Source organism: Chenopodium album, chromosome 18 (genome assembly GCF_948465745.1).
Source record: "Chenopodium album chromosome 18, dcCheAlbu1.1, whole genome shotgun sequence".
Lineage (NCBI taxonomy): Eukaryota > Viridiplantae > Streptophyta > Magnoliopsida > Caryophyllales > Amaranthaceae > Chenopodium > Chenopodium album.
Window position 1 is genome coordinate 47704321 of NC_137851.1, and position 13591 is coordinate 47717911.

A 13591-nucleotide genomic window follows, 5' to 3' on the forward strand; every position below is an offset into this window, starting at 1 on the left:
ACTAAAAAATTAATTAAGTAATTATAAGTGATTGAGTAGAGGAAAAATAGGAAAGAGAAAATTTGTGACCATAAATTTATAGGGCAACTAATGGGAGTATATGGGTATAAGTACGTATGAGGATTGGGCATGAGTGAGGTGGATTGGGCATGAGTGAGGTGGAAGAGAGAGATATTAATTAAATATAGTATGACCACCATTGCCTTTGGCAAATGGCAATTAATGGCTATGCTCTTATGCATTGGTGGTCATCAATTTTTTAATTGATAACTATCTCATTTATGCCCAACTTTCATGTCCACTACCCATATAATGTCATTGGTTGCTCTTCCATTTTGTAGGCATAGATTTGTAAATAAAACAATTACTCCCTCCCTCTTTTTTTTTTTTTTTTTTTTTTTTTTTTTTTTTTTTTTTTTTTTTTTTTTAAATGCATTGATTTGACTAACATATATGTTGAGACGCAACGTTGACTACTTGACTATTAATATCTTTAGTTTTCTACTAGTAAAATTTGCGATAAAATCATATATAAAATTAGGCATTATGATTAACCTTTTTTTTTTTTGAAGCAAACCTAATGATATACTTCCTCCGTTTTTTTTAGTTGACACCATTTGACTTTTACACTATTCATACAATATGCTTTGACTCGCTTTTGTGGTTTATAGAAAAGATAAAACATATTTATGTGAGATCTTGTTTGAATCGTTTCAATGTATATTTTATTAATATTCACTTTTTATAATTTTACAATGTTGATAATTAGAGATATTAATCATTAAAAACATACGTTGGCAAGCGTGGTAATAGAAAGGTGTCAACTAAAAAAACAGAGGAAGTATTATATAAGGATCTTGCTAATGAGCGCCCCGGGGCATTAGATAAGGAATAATTATATTGATAAAAATAGTATTAAGTTAGGAATGCATGACAAAATCACGCGTTGTTCGATGCAATTAATGTTAGTTTTAATTTAATATTTCTACTTTTAATTCTCTTATCTAACGTTCCGAGGACGCTCATTAGCTTTTGCCATATAATAACATTTACTTATTTTATAGAGGTGAAAAAATTAAGTCAACCATACTATATGAATAGTGCAAAAGTCAAAATGAAGTATTTAAAAAAAAAATAAAAAAAAAACAGAGGGAGTAAAAAAAAATTGACAAACCACTTATTATGGGACCAGTGGTGCATTGAAATACAATGCCCATCCTTGGTCAAAGGTCATGGCGATGACGTGGTAAGAAATTTCACTCCTTAATTGATGTTTTTGGATATTTAAAACATTTTTTTTCTTTTTTTCTCTCTTAATGCTCACCTTAAATGGGTAACCAACGGGTGTACTCTCAAGACATTGCTAGTCAATGCAATGTGAATACCTATATTATTTCTACTTTGTTATTACTCCCTAAATTAGTAGCCTACAATATAATTGTAAATCGCTACTATAAATACCTGTGCAAATTCACTTATAAGAATAATAACTTACAACTTTACAAGTTGTATTTCCACATCTTCACTAGTACATTTTATTCTTACCTCTTTTATATATACTTGGTGTTTAAAAGGGAATTTGTTGACCGTTAATGTTGTTATCGATTGTTTGATTGGTCACATAGTTGACTCAAAGGCACTACAGAAAAAGGAAGTTACTTTGGCGCATTTGCAGAAACCTTAAACAAAAAACAACCTTTTTCTTTCTACGCGCCAGAATTATAAGGAATCCTATATTAAAGCCGTCCAAACTCACACGAGTCACACCAACAAATGTCTTTCATCAATCAATTTATATATTTTTTTTTTTTTCTATCAAATTAAAATTCCATGATCATCAAACCCCATTAACTATGAATGTGAATATTGTTGAAATGGGAAACAATTGTGTAAAAGTAATCGAATTTCAACTCCCATCATTGCCCACCAGCTGTTCGATGAAATTCCTCTTTGAGAAGTAATTGCCCATTTCTAGAATTTATTCCAAATTACAATCAATCATTTATTGGAATATATTATATATTTTTGTTTTCGGCTGTTGATGCTGCTTCATGTGAATTGAGGGTGTAATTTCTATGTATGAACGGTCCAAGATTTAAGGGTAATAGGGCTGAAGAGTGCAGCATTTTTCTGGGTTTATTTGGTCATCTTTGCTTGGATGTTGCATTGGGTTATAATTATTTTTCATTGTTTTGCTGTTAGATTTATTTCCCTGAGGTTATAGGTAAGTGATAATATATTCGGCTTTGAGTAAAACAAATATAATACTAGATGACAGCAAGAGATAGATTCTTGATTCATGCAACGGATGTTATCCTTTTGGGGGTAAAGGCTTTAGTTTTGTAGTTGTAGATGAAATTAAACTAATAAAGGCTTTTTGTAAGTCTTTGCTGACATAACCTGAGGATGTCTACAAGTTGAGAACCTGTAACTGTTGTAACATGAATACTTTTTAATCGAAATCAAAGTCGGACTCTGAGCTCTCCTGCTTTCTGCTAGCAAGAGTAGCAACTTTCCAACTTGCAAATTTGGTGGAGATTTATAGATACTATCCGTTTGATGGGGCTTAGCATGAATCTATTCTAAGCAACTTTAGTTTGGTGGATATTGTATCATATGTTGTCTTACTGAATTTCATTTGTATGATGAGCTTATTAGGTTCATTCTCAATACCCCTAATAACTATTTGTATATCTTTGCTGATAGGATTACTAGTTGAGCTTTTGGCCTAATTCTGTAAGGAACACCAGATTTTCGTATTGATTTGCTGATCCAGCATGGTTTATATTTATATACATGTATGTCTCATCCTGTACTCTTTCTTCAAACTTTGCAATATCTTCAGTGCTTGCCATATATTTTTTCTGAACATGTCGGTTTGTCTTCAAGCTCAAATTAAGCTTCTCTTGTGTTTTCTTTATACCTTCCAATGTGCAGGGCATTGATGATAATGTTCAGCAGACTGATATAGGTACATGCTATAATTACTTTTTCTCTTCTTTCTAAATCATCTCCAGGTTGCAAGTTTTGATGTTTACATTGCATGCAATAGAATGCAATGTTCCTCCAGGATAGTGTGAAACAATTTCTTTTTGCATGGCAATTTGAAATCTCTTGTTTTTGGCTGTATTTATTTGAGCAAGCATTAGAACTAATACTACTTCTCCCTTAAGTGGAACTTATATTTTTCATTTCTTTTCATTTTAGAATGAATATGAATCCTTGATGTTTTAAATATTTGGTTATGATTGATTTCAGTTGAAGGAGATAGTACATGTTTTAGATGACAAAATAAATAATGATTTCATGCAAATTATAAAGCTATTTTTTAATTAAGGATCAAAACGTTCTGATTTGTAACTACATGAAACATTTTTCCATGATTTTATTTTTTTCTAAGGAAGACCAAAATTTGTAAATCTTTATCACTAGAAAAAAGGTGATAGTAATGTGATGAAAGCTCTAACATAGTGTTCACATGGAGCATTTTAGCTTTTAATTAAATCGTTTTATGAATGTCACCATAAGTTACAGAAATTTATCTAGCTATAATTATGAGTTTATAAGAAATTTCCATTCTATAAAGTTCAGTTGTGTTAGTTCTGAGCAAAGTCATAATGGATCCTTTGCAGTTGCAGCAATCAAAAGGGGAAGAGAAGTCCTTCTTCAGGTACATTCCTATATTCCATAAATTCTCTTGTTATGTGTTATGTCATAGAAGAAAGATGCTTTCTGCTTCTTTTCTTTTTACAATGTACTCCCTTGTTCACAAATATGTATCGCATAATATAAGTACACGTCTCAAAGTAATCTAAATATTTCTCAAAAATGACTAGGTCACCAAATCATATTTATTATAGGAAATTGATTGGGAAAGTGTAAACTTTGACATTCATTGTACATTTTTGCATTGGGCTACTAAAGTCACACTTATTTGAAAATCCCTTTTTCAAGTGAAACTTAAATATTTCTGGAGAGAGTACTCAATTGGCCAATTTTCATGTCCCAATCTTTCTAAAGTTAAATTAAACCTTGAAGTAGTTGGTCCATCCTCATTTGATGCTTATGGATGTTGACAATCATTTTGTATTTTACTTCTTCTCTTTTATTTTTTGGTTTATTTGTTATATGGTTAACAGGCTTTTAATTGGGAGTCTCACAAATTTGACTGGTGGAGAAACTTAGAGAAAAAGATGCCTGACATTGCCAAATCAGGGTTCACATCAGTATGGTTGCCACCTGCATCTCAATCCTTGTCCCCTGAAGGTGAGAGGAAGAGAAGCTGCCCCTCAGTGGTATCAGTATATTTCATGTATCCAATTTATGATGCCATGTGTATTCATCTTTGTGGATTATTTTATTTGTAGGTTATCTTCCACAGAATCTGTATTCACTTAATTCTGCTTATGGTTCTGAGCATCTGCTGGAAGCTTTACTACATAAAATGAAGCAGCACAAAGTCAGACCCATGGCTGACATAGTAATAAATCATCGTGTTGGGACTACCAAAGGCCATGGAGGGATGTACAACCGTTATGATGGAATGTCGTTATCATGGGATGAGCATGCTGTTACATCATGTACTGGTGGACTGGTATGACATGCTTAATTCAACCGCAGTATGTTCAATTTTGATAGCTATTTCTTTAGTGGATTTACTATGCTACCTTGAAATTATTTATTTGTTTTGCACACAATTAGTTAGTGATGTGAAAGCTAAATTGTTTAGACCTCTTCATGGCCTTTGAAAAAAAAAAAAAACGTGGATTTCAAATGGGAGACATTACTAGCAACAGAGGACCCCAGACCGCAGTATGCATCTCATTTTGATGGTCTTTGCTACTGAACTCAGTTTGAAATTTAGAAATTTGATGGTCTCTTGCTACTGAACTCAGATTGAAAACAGAAAAATGCTAAATTGCTAATGAAAGAAAATTAATTCTGTAAGACTTGGTCCTAAATGAAAAAATAGAGTGATTGTGTAGCAAAACAGGTGAAAACTCTGCTATTATGTAGGATTGAATGGATCGCGAATTAAAGCCATTGTTTTTTCAATTTTGCATCAATGGATGACATGACGAGCCAACCAATCTGAGTCAAGATATTCTAATATAGGGGTTTTTGGCTGATTTGCTTATATTAAAACCAAATATGCCAAATATGTTAAATTTAATGCTGATCAATGTAAATTTTTGGGCTAAAATAAGTCACTATTAATTTGTTTTTGAATTCTGATATGCTGATACGTGAAACCCCTGTTTTACATGTTTGATTCAGGGAAATCGAAGTACTGGTGACAACTTTAATGGTGTTCCCAACATTGATCATACACAATCCTTCGTCAGAAAAGATATTACAGAATGGCTGAGGTGGCTGCGGAACAAGGTCGGCTTCCAAGATTTCCGGTTTGATTTTGCAAGAGGGTAATTTGTCATCTTCGATTTACACATTTATTAATCAAGTTTTTATTTTGTGCTTTAAATGGGCATAACCTTTCAATTCTTGGTTAGCTATGCAGCAAATTATGCGAAGGAATATATTGAAGATGCAAAACCAGTATTCTGTGTTGGAGAATATTGGGATTCTTGTAATTATCATACTGGTCGTTTGGCCTACAACCAAGGTAAATATACGTTAAATATCAAAAAAAAAATTCTCTTATTAGTTGAATTATTACCAGGGTTTTAGTAATATAATCATCCATACTACTATACGAAAGCTGTTTTTTCTTTAATACTTGGTAGATTATGTGGGCTATTTTGGAAGAGTAAAGAAAAAATACATTCCTACAACAAAAGTAGCTGGAATATAAAATGTTAGGTAGCTGTAGTAGGAGGAAGTTGTGAATTAGATGACACACATAGAGTCCTTAGATGAAAATGAAATGAAAACAACCAACAAAACTAGCTCATGTAGGTAGGATTAGTTTTTATGACTGCAGCTTCCAATTAGAAGAGAAAGTATACTCGTACTGTAGGAATATAACCAAAGGTTTGACGCTTAACCCATCTTGTTGGAGTCAGAAAATTAAAATTTTGATTTTCAAGTAGGTTTCGCGGGGAAACAATTGTGAGAGGTGTTACCCTGATAACCTGATTGCTGTCTTTCTAACAGAAGCTTTGTCCAAAGGATTTCTATACAACAAAGAGCAAGAAAATACATGCATATATATAATAAAAAATTACTTCCAGTTTCCCCAAGCTCCAAAAACTTAAATACTATACAAATATCAGGCCTTCGCAGATACAACCAGTATTGATTGCTTGCTTTAGCTCTACTGGAGTACCTTGTATAAGAACTGGCAAGTAGTGCTGAATTATCTAAATGTACTGATTCCCCTAAACAGCCATAATATATTAGAATTTAGAATCTTAGGTTTTGTATTCAACCTGCTAGACTGATTCATTATTTTCTCTGGGATAACATATATATAGAAGTATAACAATAATCGAGTAAATTGACCTATTTTGGTTGGCTTAATGCCCCTTCTATCACAGATGTGTTGATGTTGTTGTGATTTTAATGTCCTACTACAAAAGGGTTAATATCGTACATTGAATATAAAGTAGGCTCTTGGTATGTTTGATGATTTGCTTCAAAGGACAAGATTTCAGATGCGAGATGGAAGAATTGGAAGCTTAGAGAGTTTCTGAGTTATCCTGGCTAAAGTTTTTTTTTTTTTTTTTTTGACAAGGGCTAAAGTTTCTAAGATAACTAGTTACAGTATAACAGAAGGCACGTACTTAGTTGCATCGGAGAGAACAGAACTTCAGTTTCAGTTGATGTGCCTTTGACTTGCCTTATAGTTGCCAACTACGTCATCAAATATTTATAATGATTCTGAAACTGGTGAGCTTCATGAACATTGTCTTGATGGAGGATCATTTCAGCATCTTCGTTTTCTTATTTCCACAGATAGTCATAGACAACGTATCATCAATTGGATTGATGCTACAGGACAACTTGCAACTGCATTTGACTTCACAACAAAAGGAATTTTGCAGGTATTGTCAAGGTTACTCCTGTATACTTGTATATCCAGAATGCTGAATAAATAAGCATGTCTTTTTATGATGGAAGACTTTACATAAAACAAATCTAATTTAAATTATGTTGCTATCATCATAAGTTGACAAAATTATATTTTGTGATTAAATCTAGAAGACAAATAGTTGCATATATTTAATGTTGTTGAAGATTTTATTCAGGAATGAAAAGCTAAATCCTACTTGCCTTGAATATTAGGAAGCTGTTAAGGGAGAATACTGGCGTCTTCAAGATTCGCAGGGGAAGCCACCTGGTGTTATGGGTTGGTGGCCTTCAAGAGCTGTTACATTTCTTGATAATCATGATACTGGCTCAACACAGGTAATCCCTCACTGTATTGATGCAACAATAATTCATTTTTTTATGCATCAATGGTAAGGTATGCTTGTTGCTAATGGATATTTCTGAACATTTTCCTGCATGATGTAAATTGGACCATAGGTAATCTGTGAAGGACATGCTAAGGAACAAAAAAAAATGTTTTGTGAATCTATTGGCTATGCTTACTTCAAGCAGAAATTTAGTCTAGTTTTGCACTTTAACTTTTAGATGTTACCATTCCTAGTATTAGGAATTATCTTATCACATAAGCAAACCCATTTATGTAGACTTTGATTATCAGCTACAACTATATCGGTTATCATTCTTTCAACAAAAGTATTTCGCTCACTACTACCTTCTATACAAAGTAATACTTACTCAGCTATCGTGCTATTAACGAGATAAATTTCTTTCTGCAGGCTCACTGGCCCTTCCCAGCAAATCACATTATGGAGGTAACAACATTCAATGCCAACACTATATAGATTGCCACTAGATCTGATCTGATTTTGTTTTTAAACGTAAAATTATGGATTAAGAAAAATTCAGATGGGTTTAGAGACTTGTTTATTCAGTATTCACTTAAATCCTAACAATGCAATTTATCCCAAATTGAAACAGAACACTATTTTAGCCTTTCCTTTTCATCTTGTCCTGCTCCCACTTTCTCAACTTGGTGCTTCCTACTAGCGTAGCCAGATTATGATTAAGTGCTTTATTGAGTAGGCCACTCATCCTTGTAATTATTGCGAATTTAAGTTACATGAATTTGTGGAGTTTTGCTCATACGTACTGTATGGTTTTGCGAATATGTCCCAGGGTTATGCATACATCCTAACACATCCGGGGATACCAACTGTGTTCTATGACCACTTCTATGATTGGGGTACATCCATCCATGACAAAATTGTAAATCTGGTAAGATACTAATCTTCTTAGCCGTTTTGAACAGTAATATATTTTAGGGTAATGTAACTAAGTAAAAACCTTCTAATTCTACTTGTACAGATCAACATCCGAAAGCAGAATGATATTCACAGTAGGTCTTCTATCAGGGTACTTGAAGCTCAACCTAATCTCTACTCTGCAATCATAGGGGAGAAGCTAAGCATGAAGATTGGAGACGGATCATGGTGCCCAGCAGGCAGAGAATGGAAACTTGCAACTTGTGGTCATAGATTTGCTGTGTGGCACAAGGAAAACTAATTGGATCATCAACCCGATTAATATGAAGTTATGGTCAGTGTCTTATACGAACTTAGAATAATCATAACTTTGTGGTCATGTACTCTTTTTTTCAAATTATTCCAAGTGATCGATCTTACACGGTTACACCTAATTAAGATTTTTTTTTTCTAGATTATTAAGTCAAAATCTCTTAGAATTATAATGAGAATACCTTCCGGTTGGGGTTATTGATCTTATTATTGTCATGAGTTAATCCAATCAAAAGGTAGAAACCTAAGGAAATGCTCAAAAGGTTGGATTATCACATTGTAACTTTCCTTTATTTTCCATAACCTATTTATGTACTCCATATGTATAATATCATGAGTATGTTCAGCTAATATTATGGTCATGCACTCATGCTTTATAATGTTGAATTTTCCACCCGTGTAAAACGTGTATATGTATAATTTAAACTAGTTATGTGACAAATTTGAACGTAAGGATTTACTTTGTAAAGTACATTGACGATCTGGTGTTCCTCTTTCCCAAATAGCAGATAAATACACTAGTATGAGGCATGATAGTCGTTGTAATACTTATGATAATCGTTCGCAAAACAAATGTCATCATAATAAGACACCATAAAACCGGATCGAAAATGAAACAAGTAATAAAGGACGGTGAGAGTTATAGTATATAATTGCCGGAAGATGGTTAGAGTTATCATTAACTAAAAACATATGACAGCTTACTAGGCAAATAATTTTGAGGGACTTCTGGTGTGTACTGTAGTTAGACCATCGCTTTACCGACAATATCTTATGTGAAATTAGATATGTTCTTAATCTAATTAATGTCTTTTTTTTTTTTCTTTTTTGACAGCAAATCTAATTAATGTCTTTTATTATTAATAACATTATTAAAGCTCTTTCTTAATCCCAAAAAAGGTTGCAATGATTTAACAAGAGAAATTTTTTAAATAAGCAAAATCTATTAAAGGTGCCAGCTGAAAACTAACCATGCATGCTGATGGTTTTTTTGATACTTTACTATCTCCTCTGATCTATCTTTACTCATGCATCCAATTTTTTGTCTCTAATAAAGATTTTAATTTTTAAATACTACTAGAAAAAATTAAACAAAGAGAGATGGAGGGAATACTAATTACTGATCGTAGTAAAATCTATTCCGTATGAGTAATTAGCGTTCGCTTGCGGCTCGATCGTAAGTATTGCATTGCATGCATGTTCGTTTAGCGTTTACTGGTTTCCACATGGATTTCTCAGTTCAATACTAGGGAAAATAAAATAGAATTATGTACGAAGCTCTCAGGTATTAATTCTGAAAGTACTAAGAAGTTTAGTCAAACTACATTGAGGATTGGTTATTCTTACTTTGTATATATAAAAGTTTATAGAATTCAAAATTTCATGTTTGAATGAAATTATGCTTTAAATACTCCTTACTTCGTATTTGTCTATTTGTTCTTTCTAGTTTGAATCTTTTATAAGGTGAGGTGAGGTGAACATAAGTACATATAGAGTAACTAACATTTTTTTTTTAAGATAATGACAAAAATCCTGACTGTACTTCAATCTTCACGAATTATTAATGGTCTAGTATTTGCTGGTCAGATACTTTGAGAGTGAGCAGGAAGGGTAAGGCATTGCCACCCTCGAAATGTCTCAAGTGGGGATTAAACCCCCAACCTCAAGATTAATGTTTACCACTAGACCAAACTTATCTTGGTTATAGAGTAATTAACATGGTGACAATTACGAGCATATTGAATTGGTACAGACTACATAGTCAGGGGTGGTTCGGGCATGTGCAAGGTGGTCGATCGCACAAGGCCCCCTTAAGTGAAATTACTATAAAAGGGCCCTGGTTTTTGAATTTAGTAACATATTTTTCCTCAAAAAATGATTATAGGGTCCAATTTAACAAACTTACACCGAACCACTTTCATGATTAGCATTTGTAGTCCTGCCTCTATACACAGTGTTTATTATGAACTACTACTTCCATAATACTTCGTGTATATCTTTGGTTGCCCTTATTGGTTAAAAAACTAGGTAGTGTGTTCTATGCCAACATTGTTAATTTAAAATTTATCAATCTAAATATTTCGTTTAAAATACTCAATTTTGGGGATTATTTATTTTTTTTTTTTTTCCAAAATGTCATGTTAAGATTCTCTTTTTTGCACCAGAACAAAAAAAATAAAAAGCCATGGGTCCTTTTAGGAAAAGAATTTTCCATCACTGTATAATTGCTGTCTCTTTTAACATAAAATAAATTTAACATGATTTTCTTAATTATATAATCCGACTGTCCAAGTATTATTATTGAAAGCAAAACTAAAATGAAAAAAAAAATGCACGTTGAAAAGCAAAAAAGGATGTGCAAAATTATGATGAAAAATGGTGAATGGCAACAAGCTAAGCTAAGCTGACCTCGATCCTCACTTTCTAGTTTTTTCTCACCAATTAAACCTTTTTGTATGTAATTCAATTCTTGGAAAGCAGTTGACCCTTTAAAAATTTTACACTTTTACTTTTCTTAGGAAAAAGGTTTTCCTTGTTATGTGTTAAAAGAGCATATCAAAGTTGGCAATTTTATGTGTCACTATAATTTGCACGAGACTCTTACATGCAATCATAGCAAGCAACATTAAATAATTTAAATTAAAATTTATAAAAAAAAATAAATATAAAACATACAATAAATCTATTGAACGTTAGAGATTTTTTGAATTATGGCATGCATAATTGCATGTTACTCGTATGTACTATTATAATATGTTCATCAGTTCATGCATTATTCTGATCCCTTTATTTCCAAATAACGATTTTAATTTTAATTTGTAAGTAATATTTTAACAAGATTGACCTAAACAAACGAAAGTTTTGAATATGTAATACTCATATGTGTTACTCCGTATGTACTATGTAGTATGTATTAATGAAGTCAAAAAATTTAAATAGATAAGGTTTTTTTAAAACAGAAAAAAAAAAATCCATAGTAGAAATCATTGAGAAACAATATACTACGTATAAATTAAATTATCGGTTGACTTCGATCCATCAGAATTTGGCTGGTCAGTAATTAGAATTTCGAATTGATTTCTGGATAAATTATAAATATAACTAGATTAATACTCGTGTGATGCACATTTTAAGAAATTTTATTAATATTATATCATTAATTAATTGATTGCCTTTGCAACAAATCATATGAAAGAGTACTTCTAGGAAGAAAAATTCCATTAATGCGTATTTAGTAATTGATACTTATACTTTTATTTATTTTTTAAAAAATATTCTTCCTAATATTTGAATTTATTTGTTGGAAAGATAAAAAAAATTGGAAAAAAAAAAGATGATTGAAAAAAATGATAATGTCATGCTCAATTTTGGAGGGAAATTTTTTAATTAAAAAATGACATGTGTACAAAGATGATGTCAACAATTTTAATTTTAGTAATAGTTATAGATTAAGATACACGCACGGACACACATAGCTATAATTTTTAGAGGAGCTTTGTTGGAGAATAACATTTCCTATAGTTAATTTTGTGGGTTCATTTACATATTACAATGAAAAGTATAACTCTAAATCTTACTCCGTATAAAGATGGCCGGTTGGTTGAATTTGTCACTATTTTTAAGCAACTAAGCCAATGTGATCACTTACAGATTCATTGAGTTTAGAAAATTAACATCTAACTTTGATATGATGTGACCTACATCTTCCTATAAGTAGGTCGTTTACTTCCTATTATGATAAAGAAAATTCGATTTTTCTTTGAAATAAAACAATTAGAAAGCAATATGATTTGATATAAAGTTGCAAATATATAGACATATAGTAGCAACAACTAACAATTTGTTACTTATGCTGTTGCCCCATGTTATTCTTTTGTTAGTGATTTGGCTTTCTAATCCACTTTCTTTCAAAATCAAATGGAAACTTAGCTTTAATTTATACCGAGTAGGATTTAATTACTTGTGAGACATTTATAAAATTTTCTTTAGTTGAGCATAATAAGAAGCGGAGTTAGTCTAAATTTTGTAACTTTTTACCTCTACTTTATACGGAATATTAGGGTTCAAAACGTGAATGTCAATTATTTTAGTTGGTCAAAGTTACACCCAAATGTTGTGATTATATTGATGAGTGATAGAGTATAAAACATATTCCTGGGCCCTCAATCATAAGCTTAAGCTTTTGATTGAGTTGGTCCACTAACAATGAGTTCCATCTTTATCAAAAGGTATCTTAAAACATCTAACTTATACGAAGTATGTAAGATCATACATGTATATACCTAAATTTTTTTATATTTTAACTATAATCAATTTTTATTTTCTCATTACATGCACCAAGAACATTAAACTATCTAAATGCTCACTCGTATAAAAACATGACATAATGATAATGTACATGAGATTCAAGTGATAGTATACAATAATTGGCCTGATTAACATACACTATATATGAATTAATTAATATGTATGTACTAGAGTACTACATGTACATAGTACATAATATGTATCACTTGCATGGCACATGTATTTATCACTAAATTAAACCAAGTAGTGAAGTAGTAGTTGATCATCTAATGGTAAAGATTGTTATTGCATAACCATGAGATTGTGAAATCAATCTTCACTAAAAGCAATTTGAAGGTGGAAATTCCCTTATCTTTCCCTTTATTGCTAAATCTGTTAATTCGGATTGGATTGACCTGTGAGAGATCTTGATTCGATAGGACGCCCCTTGTCGATCCTTACCTATCCAAAAAATAATGTAAATTAATGCTACATAGACGGTGGACTACTGATATCAGGTAACCAAGGACACAGGAGGGAATATACGTTGGAAAAGTAGCATGAACAATAATTGGTAATAATATGTATCACTTGCATGGCACATACTTAGATAGAGATTAATAGATCAAGGTTTTGAAGAAATAAATAAATAAATCAAATAAACAAATGGGATTAAATCAAAGATACGAATCTTGTAAGGGGGATACGAAGGTCACATG

The 13591-nt window shown here is 31.8% G+C and overlaps 1 protein-coding gene across 2 annotated transcripts; it reads left to right on the forward strand.

The window, feature by feature from the left end:
- The first annotated feature begins 1652 nt into the window (after positions 1 to 1652).
- Positions 1653 to 9004, forward strand: LOC145590977 (putative alpha-amylase 2). Of its 2 annotated transcripts, none has more exons than XM_081647360.1 (13): positions 1653 to 1957; positions 2707 to 2798; positions 2938 to 2971; positions 3633 to 3670; positions 4140 to 4266; positions 4368 to 4594; positions 5278 to 5423; positions 5511 to 5623; positions 6916 to 7004; positions 7246 to 7368; positions 7788 to 7823; positions 8188 to 8286; positions 8377 to 9004. In XM_081647360.1, exons 2-13 carry the CDS (start codon positions 2778 to 2780, stop codon positions 8572 to 8574), a joined length of 1251 nt encoding a protein of 416 aa, XP_081503486.1. In that variant the 5' UTR covers positions 1653 to 1957; positions 2707 to 2777; the 3' UTR covers positions 8575 to 9004. The 2 variants fall into 2 exon arrangements, with proteins under 2 accessions (XP_081503486.1, XP_081503487.1); XM_081647361.1 differs by lacking the exon at positions 1653 to 1957 and adding an exon at positions 2079 to 2134.
- The last annotated feature ends 4587 nt before the right edge of the window (positions 9005 to 13591 follow it).